Source organism: Pyxicephalus adspersus, chromosome 3, assembly GCF_032062135.1.
Source record: "Pyxicephalus adspersus chromosome 3, UCB_Pads_2.0, whole genome shotgun sequence".
In the NCBI taxonomy this organism is placed as follows: domain Eukaryota; kingdom Metazoa; phylum Chordata; class Amphibia; order Anura; family Pyxicephalidae; genus Pyxicephalus; species Pyxicephalus adspersus.
The window spans coordinates 62,310,249-62,327,207 of record NC_092860.1 but is presented as its reverse complement, the minus strand read 5'-3'; the positions used below and the strand labels follow the sequence as shown (position 1 = coordinate 62,327,207).

Below are 16,959 nucleotides of genomic sequence, written 5' to 3'. Positions count from 1 at the left end.
TAGCACTGAACAGTACCCCAAAACAATTAGGTTTGATTTTAGAAAAAATCCAAAACTGGTCTAATTATGGAAACCTCAGTCAATAACTGTTAAGAGTCACACTTGAGAGTTAATTTTGGCAGCCCCATAGTCCTACATTGCAAAAGGTAAAATCACAAATGTTGTACAGCCATAAAAAGCATGAAGCAGATCTTTTATTTGTAATGAACATGATTGGTTGCCCCATGAGCATTTTTTAATTAAAATACACATGGCAATAACACATAATATTTTTTATTACATTTTACTTCACTTCTTATGAAAATACTTTATGTAAAATATAGGTTTAAATGGGTTTTTAAAGTTTGTACCACTGTTTTTTATAGTAAGAATCTACTTACTAATGATTTGATAAATTGCAGTATTAGACTGCTTATTGTGATAAGTAAAAGAAGCTTTGAAATACAAAATCAATTGTACACAAAAATTTATTTTTATTCTTAAGCCCAAAATTCAGATTTAGATCTATCCCACATACTCTATTCAGCATGAGGTCTTCTTAAAGACATAAAAGTCATCCACAGGCAGGATGCTGAATTCTTTATTTATCTGTTGGAAAACTTGTAAAGGTAATGTGTTTTTGTTACCTGGAAAGCTGTCTAACTTAAAGGGTGATGGATTGTCTCTGAATAATAAATAATGCTTGTCGATAGGAGGGACACACACAATTAAGCTACAAAATTAAAGTATGAAAACAATTGAAATATCTAAGTTTATAGGTATGACTCATGGCAAATAAAAGGTAAATAAAACAACACAACATAGAGACATACTGTCTCTTTTGTGATAATTGGCATCTTTTTACCAAATGTATCTTCTGATTGTTGTAAAGTATGTTTTATATTGACTGATATGCTAACCACCTCAAATTTAACTGTATGTGCAGCCATTTTTTTTTATTTTGTGTCTGCACCCCACTGGGGAGATTTATTTTCACTTTACCTGAAAATGCAACAGGAAATGAGAAGAAATCTTCCCAAACTGAGCAAACTTTTTATCTCAATGAGTTGTCCCTGGCACAAAGCAACAACAATTTCATTTCATTCATGATGAACATTCAATGTGAACATACGGTTAGAAAATAAAATATTAATGTGGCTAACTTAACAGTCTCAATTACTATAGAAAATTATTTTATTTTGTTCCTCTTTGTAATTAAATTATAAATTCCTTTCTGCTAATTGAAATGTATTTGACAATAAAAATGTCCTTTCCTAAAAAAAAATACTTTGCATGTTTTTGTTGAAACAATTTTTCTCCTCCAAATAAATTGGCAAATTTGTAAAAGAATGCTAATTGACTGGACGTGAAGCTGAGTTTTTGGTTTCAGTAGTTCACACCCAAAACATGAAGAGGCAAACAATCTGTGAAGCAGGGTAATTTGCTGAAAACCTGATCTGTATACCCATTCTGGGTCAGTGATACAGATGGTATTTTAAAGGCACAGGTTTAAAACAACCAGGCAAGAAGTATATTTTAGAACCAAGTCAGAAGTGGCAATTTACATGATAAAGTGAACGGTGTTCTTGAACGTGATACTCACATACAGACGGAAATATAGCAAACTTTGTCTCACTTTTTCTTTCTGGAAAAGGGCATACCCAGAAATGCTAACAGTCTTATTAATATTTTTTTAATATAGCCATCTAAACATTACTGTCTAAAAACATATCTAAACATAATAAATATGTTATAACATATAACATAATATATATAATAACATGAATTTTAATGTTATGGGAGAGAGAGAGAAATCAGGAGAAGGAGAAATCATGCTAATAGTGGAAAGGTATAAGCTACATATAATTTTTTTATAAATGCGTTTATATTGAGATTTTGTAGGTATGTAATGAAATAAGAAACAGAAAAAAAAATAACATAGAAAAAACAGTTGTAAAGTTTGACAAAAATTAACAAAATTACAAAAACAAAATACAGTTTTGTTAAGAATATTAGCACTATGTTTCTGTTTCTGAAAACTGTTGCACATCTGTGTTGCATGCAGTTGACTGGACTACGTTCCACAATTCTTCTGCATTTTGTGGTTGTGCTTTGGAAACAGCATTTTTGATGACATCCCACAGGTTTTCTATTGGATTAAAGTCTGGTCATTGGATTGGTAACAATAACCCATAAAGAGCAATGTCCTGGTTTGTCTGGAACTAGGACATTGCTCTTTACTGAGGTAGGGTCATTCTCTTGTCGAAATACCCATTTCAAGGGCATTTCCTTTTCAGTATAAGGCAATATGACCACTTCAACTATTTAGATGTATTCAAACTGATCCATGATCCCTGGTATGCAATATATGGGCCCAACACCATTGCATGAGAAACATCACCATATCATGATGCTTGCGCCAGCATGATTCAGTGTCTTCACAGTGTACTGTGGCTTGAATTCAGTGTTTGTGGATCGTCTAACAAACTATCTACAGCCCTTAGACCCAAAAAGAACGGTCTTGCTTTCATCAGTCCTCAAAATGTTGTGCAATTCATATGCCAGTCAATGTGTTTTTTGGCAAATCGTAACCTCATTCAGCACATGTCTTTTTTAACTTGCCGATAGCTTGCAGTTGCATAGGCATCTTTTAATTGTAACGGTACTCACAAGTAATTTCAGAACTTCTTTGATCTTTCTGAAGCTGATCATTAGCTAAGTCTTTGCCATTTTTGCAATTCTTTTCTCCATCTGAGTGGTGTATGTACGTTAGCATGTACATCATTTGCTACCAATTTTTTAATTTTTCAAACAACTTGGGATTTTTAAGGGAAAGGATATTCAAAATTTTATATTAAAATACTCAACAACATTTTTATTTAAAATAACATACATTTGTGTGTCAATAAAAACAATTAAAACAACAATCTCAATCTTTGTTTTTCATACTCAATGCATTTTGTAGTGCCAGTCCACTTCCTCAGGAGGAAGTTGAGAATTACAAATACATAACTTTATAATGAATGACAATATAATGTTCCAACATAAAAAGCCATACACTTGAAAACATTTTAAATAACTTACATTTTAACAAACTTTTTTATCAGCCCCATGAACCTGTGATCCTCTCAACAAAAGTTGTTATAATTGAGAAGTGGAGTTTTTTTTCAATTTATAGTCTGTTGTCATTTACATACGTGTTAACCTTGTTTATAGTATATGGTTAGGTATAGGGATTTAAGGTACAGAATTTTTAATTATAATGGGGATAAATTATTGTTACATGGTTACATTATGGTATATATGGATATCAGAATTGTTTTTGGTGACACTTTTATGAAAAAGAATTTTCTTTGACATTGAGTATTAGGTTTTATATAATATAATAATCTGATTATTATATTTTTGTTTGTCTCTTGGAATGCTTTGTAGTGTACATATTTAAATATCACGCTATAGGGATTACTGTTAAGGTAAAGACAAATAATGTTTTTATCTATATTTGAAAAATTGGATATTCATGAGTTGGTTGTGAGTTTGCACTGTGAAATTTTTGGTCATTGTAGGTATTTGTGTAATAATTCAGATCTTTATATCTACTTTAAGGACACTTTAGGTATGAAAGGCAATCTCTCTGATTTTAATTAGTGTTGTGTTATTTCTGCGAATACTTCCACTGCCAGACCACATTAGATTTTTGACGTTGGAAAGGATCTTTTATAATCCTTTCTAATGACAAATGACTGAAAGATGCATTAACGAGCTCTGTACATACAGTGCTGTTCTGCACTATAAAGAGGGGAGGGGGGAGAACGAGCAAGCCACACCACGCTGCTCTCCTTTCTCTTTACTTGTATTATGATCATTGGTCATTTATTGTTTGTGGACGGAGTTATAGGAAATGTTTTCAAGTGTATGGTTTGTTATGTTGAACATTATATTGTCATTCATTGTATTTTTCGGACCATAAGACCCACCCAGGTTTTAGAGGAAGAAAACAAGAAAAAAATATTCTTAACCAAATTGTATAAAGAAATATTTATTAAAATATATACTTTAATATTTGGGAATTTTTTGTTCCATACATTGCTAATTACTACACTAGTAATCACACATTATTTTGCCTATCACACTAGGAGAGAGTGAGAGAAAGAGAGAGAGATTGAGAGAGAGAGATTGAGAGAGGGAGAGATTGCACGGCAGAACATTGCACAGGGAGATTGCATGGCAGAACATTGCACAGAGACATTGTATGGCAGAACATTGCACGGCAGAACATTGCACGGCAGAACATTGCACGGCAGAACATTGCACGGCAGAACATTGCACAAAGACATTGCATGGCAGAACATTGCAAGGCAGAACATTGCACAGAGACACTGCACTACAAGACTATAGTGAGAGGAAAGCTACAGCTCACCTGTCATAGGAGAATGACTTGCTGCACAAGAAACCCAGCACTACTCACCTCACACTGCACTCCTCCTGCTCTCTCTGCCTCCCCCCATATTTTTTTTCACAGAATGAATTTGAAAAGCTTAATATTCACTTTTCTTCACAGTTATAAATGTTTCTTTATGTTTTGATTTGGGATAGAATGTGCTGCTTTCCCAAAGCTTTTGCTTGTATAGGAAAAAAACCTATTATAAAGACTTTTTTAAATGCATTGCTGCTGTTCTGAACACAACTGTACATTGCACGTTGTACTTTACAGAACAAGATAAAAGCAAGTAAAAACAAAGAAACAAAATGGTATTTCCCACATATAGAACGTAATAGCAAGACATCTTTAGTCCAATTCTCTAGGCATACCCACAAGTACATATCCAGATTAAAAGAAGAAATATTTATTAAGAAAACCGTTACGCTTTTAATGACATCTGCTAGAAGACTTGGGGTCCAGGGAGATAAACAGAATATATTTATAGTTATATACCCAAAACTTTAGGGGTGTGATCAGACCATATAATAGGATCTATATTGGTTATAAACTGGCATTTAACAAATAAAAAAAAAAAAAAAAAAAAAAACAAGCCCAGCCTGTTGTTGTCCTGATGAGAGCATCAGACTGTAAAATTTAAATGTACTACTCTCGTCAAGATGCCTCTCCTGAAAAAAAAACTATATCTGCGTCTGCACTACTGCAGGGCCAGTCTACACATCTAAGGATAAGAATTTAACCATACATTTTTAAAATAAATAAAGCAACATAAGTGTAGCCCTATTCTGACCCACTCTGCAGGCTACTGATGTGTTGTGCTGCAACCTATATGGAAGAACAGGAGCAGAGCCTTTACTTTATCTGTGGAAACAGGATGAAATCTCTCATAAGAGCAGTGCCTCCACTCAGTTGGGTCTTGCGAGTAACAAGTGCTGTGCAATCCACAGTGTAATAGCAGAAAGAGTCTCTGTATTGAATAGTAACATCATATGAAATCAATAGTAACATCAAACTTTGCAATCCTCAAACAGCAGCAGTGTAAACATGGTAAAGTCCTTTCAGTATGCCTTAGTGAGAGGATTGTGCCTAACTTACAGTCTGAAGTTATACTTTCTCTGCGCATGCAACAGAATCTGAGGCTCTCACTCTCCAGAGCATGTCCTTCCCAAGGGCTTACCCAAGAATCCCTGCCCCAGGCTAGGTCAGTACTGATGACCTCATTCCCAAAGTGCCGAGGGCACAGCAAGCCATCTTGGAACATGGCAAAACACACACTGTAGTAATTATCATAGAATAAATTAATGCATAAACAGGCAGTGAAATTACTACATTGCTACGTGAGAAAGGAACATTTTCCATTTCTAACATTCACTGTGCCTCCACAACCATTCTTCAACAGCCAGACCTAGCAGCCAATCAAGAATAGTCTAAACCCCTGCGACATAAGGACAGGATCAAAGGGATAAAGGGTAAAAGAAAAACAGGACAACAAATACAAAATACAAACAAATACAGCAACAACACAATTTACCATAAGTTAACATTAAACATTTTACCAAAGTTTGGAGGAGCATCAGCTACACCAAGAGAGCCCATCTGGGCTGAAAAAAAATAGCCTGGGTCAAAGAAAAAACACAGGATACAGGTTAGACCAGCATGATCACATACCCCGGCCACATATCTATATAGTAAATAAGTCAGAAAAGCCACTGCCAAGAGATGTGCTGCAATCTGAATAGGACTTCAATATGAGATAATGTCCCAACTGACATGGGACACAAAGCAATTTACCACCTGAAACCCGAGAACCAATATTTGCCCTCTGTAACAAGATAGAAGTATTTATGGGACTACCAAGTGTGAGGAAGAGTTAAAGATAGGCACAAAACACTCTGGCACTGCCTAATTAAAAGTTAGTACTTACTGTATCTTTTTTTATGTGTACAATGGTCCAAAACAACAACATTTCCAGGAGCAAGGTCACATGCTTTACCCCAGAGAGTGCCCATTTTCACATCATCAAACTGGGAAAAGTCAGGCAGGGTGAAGCTAGCATTTCCTTACACATCTCCAGAACTTGTCTGCATCAGCACTCAACGGTATGAAATCTGGGGTTAACAATTATACACTGGTCTTAACCAATCAAATCGTTACATAACCATTGCTAGCTCATTTTGACCAAACCTCCTTGTTACATTTTAAAGTGAAAAAAACTTGAAGGTATTAGTTTGAGATTATATTTTGTCAATCCACCAGTACATCCACAATGTGTGTATTCAGTATTTCATGTTTTTTGTATTTAACTTGCTAAAAAAAGATTAACTCTCTAGTGGAATATTCAGAAAGCCTCAACATTCCTGCTAGACTCTGTCCTGCAGAATATCACCAAGAACATGGTTGAAAAAATGTATATGTATGAGCAGAAAAAACAAAAAGTCAGAGGCAGTCTGGTAGACAATCAAGGAGACACCTGATTTAGATGTGGGAAGCCCATCCTTTTAGACACCCGTTGTGGACTTATTCAGAGTCAGGAAAGAGTCCCAACCAGGTAAGATAGAAGATGCCAAAGTCAGAGCAGAATTGTCGATCGACCATCTTTTTGGCAATAAAAATATTACGTAATATTAACATATTACGCAGCGCTGTACATTAAATAGGCATTTACCTAGACTATGGGATGGGTGCTGGTCATCCATTCCCCACTTTTGATTTTCCTTTCCCCTTTCACCCAACTTTCCATTTTATAAATCCTTTACTGTGTAAGAGTAAATTTGTTGTCCTTATTCACCCACAGACCCTCCCAAGCTATGTACATCTTTCTGCCCAGCAGAGTTAGGGATGGGAATTTGCTAACTGTATTAACCTTTGTATCCAAATAGTTTTTTTAGAGTGAGTGAGCTGCCTTTGCAGACTCGCACCCCCCCTGAAGGGTGTGACTGAACTCATAACCAGAGCAAATGGTTCAAAAGCTTCTGGCAGGGACTGATGAGCAACCGTAGTGTTTCTGTATTGCAACATCCTTGTCGTATGTGACTGTTATCTTAATGATATAAATTTTACTGTTTACAATTTCTTTTTCTTTCTCTTAAATTGCCGTTGGGCTATAAAACTTGCTAGCAGCATGTTTAACATGATAGCCAGCACTCCTGTTTAGGTTTTTGTTTAACATCTTCAGATTGTAGTGTATGATTTTAAAAAAACACTAAAACAGAGCTGCCTAAAACTTGCTAACTTTCTTTAAATTCTGGCTAAACAGCTTGTGGTTCTATTTTTTTTTTTCTGAAACAGTCACCTTTATTGAAGAGCAAGGAAACTGGCATATACAATATAAAATAATAAAACAGAAAGGGCACATAATAAACAATCAGCAAGTCATATAAATATGAACACATATTTTAGCTAAACATACAATGGTACACAAGCATACAAAATATCAATTAAAAAAAACAAAAATATTGTACTTAGATTTCCTGAAATGGTTTGGTCTGATGGTGGTCTGATTTAAAACTAATGGCTGATAAATGTGGTTCTTTTATAATTAGAAACAATAGCCCCAAGCAGTGTTGAAATGTTATGAATAATAGCAAACACTTTGATGCATTATACAATTAATGAGATTATATTACAAGTGAGTTTTTGACCAAACTAGCATTGTTTTTTGTTTTTAAGTAGCACTGTTGCGGTAAATGACAATTATCCACCCCTAACAAAATGGAGTTTTTTCTTTGTCTTTTTATTTATTTTATGCAAATACTAAATGTAGATATTCACTATATGGAAAAAAATAACACACCACTTGCAATTTCAGCCTAGCAGTTACCACCCTGACTCACATACCGGTAGGCACCAGCAAGCAGTAAACGGAGCTGTTTTTAACCACTAATCTGAATTCAGCTTAGCAGGCAATTAGTGTTTTTTCATCTGGGATAATGTAAATTCCTTCACCTGGTCTTTTCTTGGTGGTTTGAAGCAGAAGAATATACAAACGTAGTTGTTTTTACATCTCTGTACATAAATATAACAGCCCATATAACTAGGCTTAGTTTTATGCAGAGTTCTTTCTCCTTCTTAAATGTGTTATGTTTTGTGCTTTGGAAAATATTTTTGTTTTGTGCTACTCAAAAATATTTAAAGAAAAAACAAAAAACAGCAGAAACTTTGGAATAAGAATATAATTATTGATAATTGGGTAGAAATATGAATAAAACTTTTAAATGCCAGAGCTAAATGAGTTCTGAGATTAACTAAATACATCAATTAATTGTGTTCTCCATGTAGGATATCCACTGTTCAATTTGAAAGGTGCACTTAAACTGCTGTTAGCAGAAGTTCACAATTACTTACCAAGTGGCACAATATCACACGTGTCTATTGTAATTAATCAGTTTATCAATTCTAGTTCAATTTTCTATGTTATTGTTAAAATTTTATTATTAGTTGTAATTATTAAATTTCTATGTTATCGTGGATGCGGGCCATTTACTCTGAGCCCACGGCTAGGGTCAGGGTGAATGGACTGCTTTCTAACTCATTCCCCATCTCTAAGGGCACGAGACAGGGCTGCCCTCTATCCCCTCTGATTTTTATCTTATCCCTGGAACCGCTTCTGCACGTGATTCGCACTTCCTCCACCATCTCGGTTCTGGATATGGGAGGTCAGATCCAGAAAGTAGCAGCTTATGCCGATGACTTGTTGTTTGCCATAACCAACCCGATTGATTCTCTGCCTTATCTCCTGACAATCCTGACTGAATTTAACACCCTTTCCAACTTTAAAATTACCTATTCCAAAACAGCAATAATAATCGTTTGCTTTCCGATGGGAACCCCATGCGATCACATATTTAGGCACGAAAATAACAAAGACACTCTCAGAGAATCTCAGTAAACTCTGATTTGGATAAGTAGGATAAATTGACTTTTTCTTGGATGGGACGCATAAATGTTATCAAAATTAATAATCTCCCTCGGTTTCTATACCTTTTTCAAACGCTGCCCATTAAAATCACTGGGTCCATTTAGGAACCTCAACTCCAAACTTTTTCACTTTATTTGGCGTAATAAAGCTCCAAGGCTCTGCAGATCCTTACTTATGAGGTCCAAACTAAAAGGGGGTCTGGGAGTTCCGAATCTATTTCATTACTATTTGCCGGCCCACCTGACACAGGTATTGGATTGGTGTAGAAACAGGAGGTTTAAACAATGGATATTTTTGGAACAATGTTTCTGCCCATCACCTCTGCACCTTCTTCCCTGGCTGCCAATTTCTGCCTTCCCGAGCCTTAAATCCCATCCTACGGTGGGATATACATGGGAGCTGACGGTAAGGAACTTCCACCGTTTACATCTTTCACCCTCCCCATCACCTCTATTTCCAGTACTGGGTAACCCATCCTTCCCTTCTGGAAGGTTCTTGGGAGGCCGATTTGGGTCTCTCACTCTCTGTGGAGCTTAAAGAAAATATCCTCTTTTGGACTCATAAAGCTTCCATTGCTACTAAATACCAGGAAATTTGCTTCAAAGTGGTCTCGAGATGGTACCGCACCCCTGAGAAACTGCATCGCATTTTCCCAGAGGTTTCAGACTGTTGTTGGCTGTGTCAGACAGAGAAAGGCACGCTGCTTCATATATTTTGGCTTTGCCCACTTTTGCTGAATTTCTGGACCACTGTTAGGACCATTGTTCAACAGATGACACACCAAAACATTCCTGATTACCCGGCTTTTTTCCTCCTTCAACATAATTCATTTTCAAGGAAAGCATACAAAAGCTCGGTCGTCAGACATCTAATTGTGGCTGCCCTTTCCTGCATTGCTGCTGGCTGGCGAAATCCGACTCCACCCACGATTGGCTTGTGGTTGAGTAAAGTTAATGAAATTCATCGTATGGAGGATCTTACCTTCACTGTGAGGGGCACTGGAAGGAAAGTGGCTCACACCTGGTATTACTGGTCACAATATGTGATTGGCATGTGGTATGCTTACTACCGAATACCGAGACCTTGCTTCCTCTAACTGAATTTTAAGTTTGGCCCTCACACTTCTAGCTTTTCCTTTAGAAGAGACCCCTCATCTGGTGTACTTTTCCTCTTACCCGCCTCCTTCCCTTTGTGTCCCAACCCCCCCCAAGTATACTATTTGGTTTTGTTCTTTAAATACAGTTTATTCTTCTGTTTATTTTTACTTGCACTTTCTAATTTGTATTGTATTATTGTTGTTACAAATTTGCACTTGCACTGGATTACTAATATGGTTGGTATGTAGATATGTGCCTGTTTATTTGATTTAATTCTGATCCTGTGATATCCTATATCCCCTCCCCCGTTTTTATTGTACCCTGTTTTTAAAAATTTTAAATAAAGAATGTTTAAAAAAATAAAAATAGTTTCTTATAAAAAAAGTTTATAAGTTATAAAAAAAAATAAAGAAAGTTTATTATATATATTACCTGTTATAATGTTATCGGTAATTGCAAGATATTTACTAACATTTTCCTTTTTTCTCAAACTTTACCTCTAGATTGCATGTGCTGTGTTTGCTGCTCTTCTTCATTTTTTCTTCCTGGCGGCTTTTACCTGGATGTTTCTTGAAGGAGTTCAACTATACATCATGCTGGTTGAAGTCTTTGAGAGTGAAAATTCAAAAAGGAAATATTTCTATTTGATGGGTTATGGAATGCCCGCTCTTATTGTATCTGTATCTGCAGCAGTAGATTATAAAAGTTATGGAACCGACAAAGTGTAAGTGATTAATCAAAACATGCAACATTTTTTGATTCTTTCGTTCTTTTTTTCTTTTTTTACTTTGAACTTTAATTTTTAGGTTGTAAAAAGAGACATATAAAGGCTGCTATTTCTGATCTTTTACTAAAAATCCTATTTGGCTGTCTAATGTTTCAAAACTATAGGACAAAGACTTCACAAGACAGCATTTTTGTAAGGAGATAGCCTCTATAAATGTGCAAGTTTAACTTTAAACCAAATTTCAGCAAAAAACATTTGCAGTATTGATAAGTTAGAAAACAAACTTTTTCATATGGGTTTCAGCTTGGATTTGGCTTGAGCTTAACATTTTATACAGAAAGCTTCTTCAAAGCATTTGCAAAGTTGTTGAACACTTTAAAGCAGGGGGTGTCAAACTCAAATACACAGATACAACTTGAAATTTATTAAAAAATCAATTAATCTCAACAAGAACACATGAGAAGAGCATATGCAGTGGATTGATCTAAATTATCGATCCGCTGCATTTTACTGCATGCTCTTCTCATTTTCTTATTGAGGTTAATTGTTTTACTTTGCCAGCTGCCTTCTTTTGGTTTCACATTGCATTCTCCGGCACAGTAAAACAAATAATATAGCAATAGCTCTATAATTCCTGATAATAATAATCCTGATTTTTCCAGAATATTAAGCTCACCTGTCAGTATAAACTCTGCAGGGTTCACGCATAGCCTGCTGTTCAATTGATACAAGTGATGCCGCTTCTACAATTCCCGGCATCACTTGCGTCTATAAAATGCTGGGTCACGCATAGGCCACGCATAGGCAGAAAGGCTGCTGGTCTAGAGACGCTGATGTCTGGAGTGATGCCGGGAATTTTAGTAGCAGTATTGTGCTCGCATCTATAGAACAGCAGCTTAATATGAATTGCAGCTGGCCCGCCGTTATTACGGATTGCAGTAGCGGCGAGCCAGCTGCAATTCATATTAAGAATTCTTTTGAGAGCCAAAAAAAGGATGTGCCGGGCCAGATTTGGCCCGTGGGTCAGAGTTTGACACCCCTACTTTAAGGCAACCTTTAGCTCTAGTTAATGAATAATAAACACAGATTCAAATAGTGGTGCTGGCTGTCACTTTAGTGCTCAGGTTCAAAAAATGTATATGAATATCCCAGGCCCTTAAGTATACTAAAATAGAACTGAGCCTACCAAAAATATTACACTTGGCTATGTACACACGTTAGACTTTGTACAGCCAGAAACGAGGGTAGATCCGCAATTGACCGGAAAACTGGCGAGATTCCATCCTTAAAAGCCATAAGTTGGAAGGGAAATCCCCAAGGGTAATATTGTGAGATATCGGCAAGTCCAAGAGTGGATGAAGGGCTCTGCGTAGGGCCAGGGTATAGCATGAGAGATCCTGTAGAAGCATAACGGAAGAGCCATTGAAGATGATTTCTTTCTGTGTGCAAGCAGCTTTCATATTTGCCTCTTTGGTTGGAAAGGAAGACAGCCTGCAGATGACATCCCTGATTCTTAGAGACTCCTGGGATCTTTGACCTGGGGCTCTGTGGACACTTTCCAGATCTAGGTACTTCCAAAATAATGCTGAATAGTGTTGTAACTGCTTCGGGTAAATCCGCATTCTCAACCTGGCGGTTTTCAAGGTCATCTTGTTGTAGTACCAGATGTTGTAAAAGTAAGGAATGTCATTCAGGGTCTCTCTGTGCTGGTCTGTTGTGTGAGTAAGAGTATCAGTAGCCTCCTCTACAGCCAGGATTCTAGTGCTGATTTTAAGTTAGCAATCTCCTTGCACACTGTTACTTCAATGCTGCACATGCAGGTTTCCGAATCAGCTTTGGTAAGGCCCGAGCTGGTGGCAAGGAGATTTTCCTGTGTAATGGGTAGGAAAGAAGGACGGCTGGATGAGGCCAGAGGTTGTTGCTCTGGTTCCATCCCTGAGTGAGCAGGGGACCCCCCAGGTTTTTTACTCACAGTGTTCCTGCGGTCTTCCTGTGTCCTCCCTCCATCATCTGGATTTTAGCACCACATCCTGTGAGGAGGGAACGGAATCAGAGCTTGCCTGCAACCCATGGTGTTAGGAGGCAGCCGTGGAATGCTAATATCAGCTCTGGAAGCCGGTTACAAGCGGTAGTTCTATGAGTTGCTTCCTATCTGGTCGGGCGCATGCACAGTCTCCCTTCGCATCCAGCTTTTTCCTAAAGCAAGCTTTAGTACTTGCTGAAACTGCTTCCTAAGGGAGCCTATTACAAATTTTTACAGTTCTTACTGTGAAGAATACCGTCCTTATTAAGAAATTACATTTTTTTCTCCACATGCAAAAGCTGTTTTTTTGTCTTTTATAATGATCTCAAAGGGAATAATTTGGAAGAGAGTTCTTTATATGGACCATTTATAAATTTATACAAGGGTGATCATATCCCCCTTAAAAGTCTCTTCTCAAGGGAGAATCGATTCAGTTCAGCTAATCCCTCCTCATATCTGGGCTCCTCCATTCCTTTTATTAGTTTAGTTGTTGTTCTTAGCCCCCAAGTGCATAACTTTACATTTATCTATATTAAATGTCATTTGCCACTTGGCTGCCCAATCAAACAGTACTTCCAGGTCTGCTTGTAGAATATAGACATCCTGTATGGCACTTTTTATCCCAAACTCTATATCATTTATAAAGATGTAAATAGTAAATGTCCTAACACTGAAACCTGGGGTACACCAGTAATAACCCTAGACCAAGCAGAGTATGAATTATTAATAAATAATCTCTGGATGAGGTCCTTAGGCCAGTTCTCTGTTCATTTACAGATTAATTTTCTAAATCTATTGCCCCTAACTTGCATATTAACCGTCTGTGGGGTACCGTGTCAAATGTTTTAGCAAAGTCCTATCCCACTATATCAACTACTACTCCACTGTCTACCTGTTTATTTACTTCATCATAAGAAGAGAGGAAATTTGTTTGCCAACTTCCGTCCTTCTTGAATCCATGCTGACCGTCACTTATATTATGATTTTCTAGCAGAAACTCCTCTATGTGGTCCTTTATCAAACTCTTTAGGATCTTTCCGACTATGGAAGTTGAACTTCCTGGTCTGTAGTTACTTGATAATGAATTTGCTCCCTTTTTTAAAGATAGGAACCACATTGGCCTTATGCCAATCTATTGGTACCATGGTGGTGAATAAAGAGTCTCTAAAAATTAGAAACAATGTCTTTGAAATAACTGAGCCCAGCTCTTTGATTGATCGTGAATGTAATCTATCAGGTCCTGGTGCTTTATTAATCTTAATTTTTTCCAATTGTTTCTCAATCATATCAATTTTGAGCCAATGTGGTTCATTTAAGGCAATGCCATTGCTATTAGCAATTTGGACTTGAGCTCTGCCATTTACCCTTGTGTATAAAGAGCTAAAAAAAATTGTTTGGTAAATCCAACTGAGGAGTTATTAACCCCGAGACATCCATTTAATATTTTTGCTTGATTTCCTTTTTACAACTTTTGTTATATTCTTTATAATTTTCAAATGATGAATGCGGTTTTCTTATTCTTTATGGCTTTTTTAACAACAGCTGTGAGCCACATAGGTTCTAATTTTATCCTCTATCCTCTTATGTAAGGTACTGCGACTAAATATAGTACAAAACTAAAAAAATACATTGAATAGAAACATATTTTAAAAGCATGCTATTATGCTATAATTGAATAATACAGTGTGGAATATGCACTGGATTACATACTGTATGGGCATTGAGTAGAAATATACAACTTTAAGTACCACCTAAATTTCTTTGATCATACGCTGTAGTATGACCAAAAAGCTCAATAATATCTTTTGAGTGAGTGAAAACGTGTCTTGCAAAAAGGGCATCCACACTCCAAAAAATTGTTGAGGATTTGTGTCAAGATGTTGGGTAGCTTCAATTTTATAAGAATGTAACAACTGTAAAAGATGAGGCAGTGACAGAACCAAAGGTTCCAGCCAGCACTTCATAATAGACTTTTTTTGCGGCCAGAAAACATAGGTTTGCTAGTTTAGATATAGATTTACAATCATTAGATAAAAAAGGGGCTGGAGGAAGTACATAAAAGGAATGCTGAAAGGATTCATTCTTCACTAAGTAGGATGGAAAACGCCATACAAAGTCAGTGGGACACTTAGAACTATCGGCCAGGTCTAAAGAAACTGGAGCATGGTCACTAATGACTAGAGGGTGTATATCAGCATTGCTTAGTTTCAACAGTAAATCTGAAGAGACCAAAATGGAATCCAATCTGGATACTGTGGAATGGACTGTGGATATGTGGGTAAAGTATTTGTCCAGAGGGTGTAGGTGGCGCCAGGCATCTGTTAGACCCGAAGCTTCCAAAAACAATTGAAAGTTTGTATCATTCAGATTAGTAGAGGAAAAAGCTTTAGGAAAAGGCTTTAATCAAGTAAGTTTGTTTGGATGGTATGCATTGATGGGATTTTTTGTAATCCTCTGGATTGTTAGTTTCATCTGTTGCTGCAATGTTTTTGTGCCTGGTTTGTAACGCCAGTTTCTGTAGTTTAGCAATTCTTCAGCAATGTTTTGTCGATTTTTCCACAAGTATTGAGTACAAATGCCTTTGTCCAATTGTCACATATTGGTATTTGAATGTTTTATGTACATAGTCCTTTTTTGAATAAATTTACATGATTTTATTTCTTTTTTTTCTTTTTTTTTTAATAGTCTGACATTTGCACTCATGTTGATTTGTCCCCACACAACTCCTCTGTTCATTTGTAGTAGTGTTATAGGTTTGTTGTCATTGAGCTGTGCTGCCTGATCTTAGCACTATTGTATACAAACACACTTCCACTTGCTGTCCAAACTGGTTGTCAATTAGTTGTCCAGCTGAGTTGCATACTCATTCTAACACACCCGATGGTGATGGAAGGAGGTCCAGGTTGCCAAGCACAACATCAAACCACATTGATTGCCAAGCTCACAAGCAGGGGTCCTGTGCTCATAGAAATGAAATGTTGTTGTGTTGTTGCTTAACTTAATGCTCATAAATACTGGAGTGTATGCATTACTTAGGTGTTTACACAAAACAAATAGTACTAGTATATGAAACTTCCAAGGCCAAATCCACTTTGTGCCAAACATTTTCTTGTTTTTTCATCCCTTCAGGGTGTTTTTGCAGATTTGAATGGCTTTTTAGATCGTGGTTCACTATGCCCACTATATATATTGACTTACTCACCTCAGCTTGATAGGGGAAACACATAAAGGTGGATTCCTTCTTTTATCCAGAAGCAATATCCTCCATGAATTTTGCTTGTAGCCAAGCCAATGATATTAGAAATCATAGAAAGAAAAAGGCAATATTTTCATTGTGAAGCAATATGGTCCAAAAAGCCCTCTTTGCCTATTTCTTCTCATAATTTATTTTCTATGTATATGTACACACATCTAGATGCATACATGCATACATACATGTTTTGCTTTATATGCACTCATGTCTATACATGCATGCATGGGTGCACATGAAGCAAAACAAGCAATATACATAAAAAAATACAAACTTACCTAAAAAAGGACTGTGCAAAAGTGTGGTGCATTTTTCAACTGATAAAACATTTCTCAGCGTACATGGCAGGTCCGCCGTGGCGCACAACTATGAGCTACATGCTCCTGAAGATTGGCGCACAACTAAGCGCATCAAACTGAGTTTTAACAAGACAATTGTGCCATTTTTAGCCTTAGAAATAATTCAGAGAAATGAACAGCTTAAAAACAATCACAATTCTCTTTTTAACCTCCTTGCAGTTAAGC

At 36.6% G+C, this 16,959-nt stretch overlaps 1 protein-coding gene across 10 annotated transcripts in view; it reads left to right on the top strand.

The window, feature by feature from the left end:
- ADGRL3 (adhesion G protein-coupled receptor L3) overlaps positions 1-16,959 on the top strand; it is an 857,880-nt gene that overhangs the window by 565,876 nt on the left and 275,045 nt on the right. For all 10 annotated transcript variants that reach the window (XM_072404919.1, XM_072404923.1, XM_072404922.1 and 7 more), the window contains one exon: positions 10,939-11,159. In XM_072404919.1, coding sequence (XP_072261020.1) covers positions 10,939-11,159 — 221 coding nt within the window. The remainder of the gene's footprint in view (positions 1-10,938; positions 11,160-16,959) is intronic.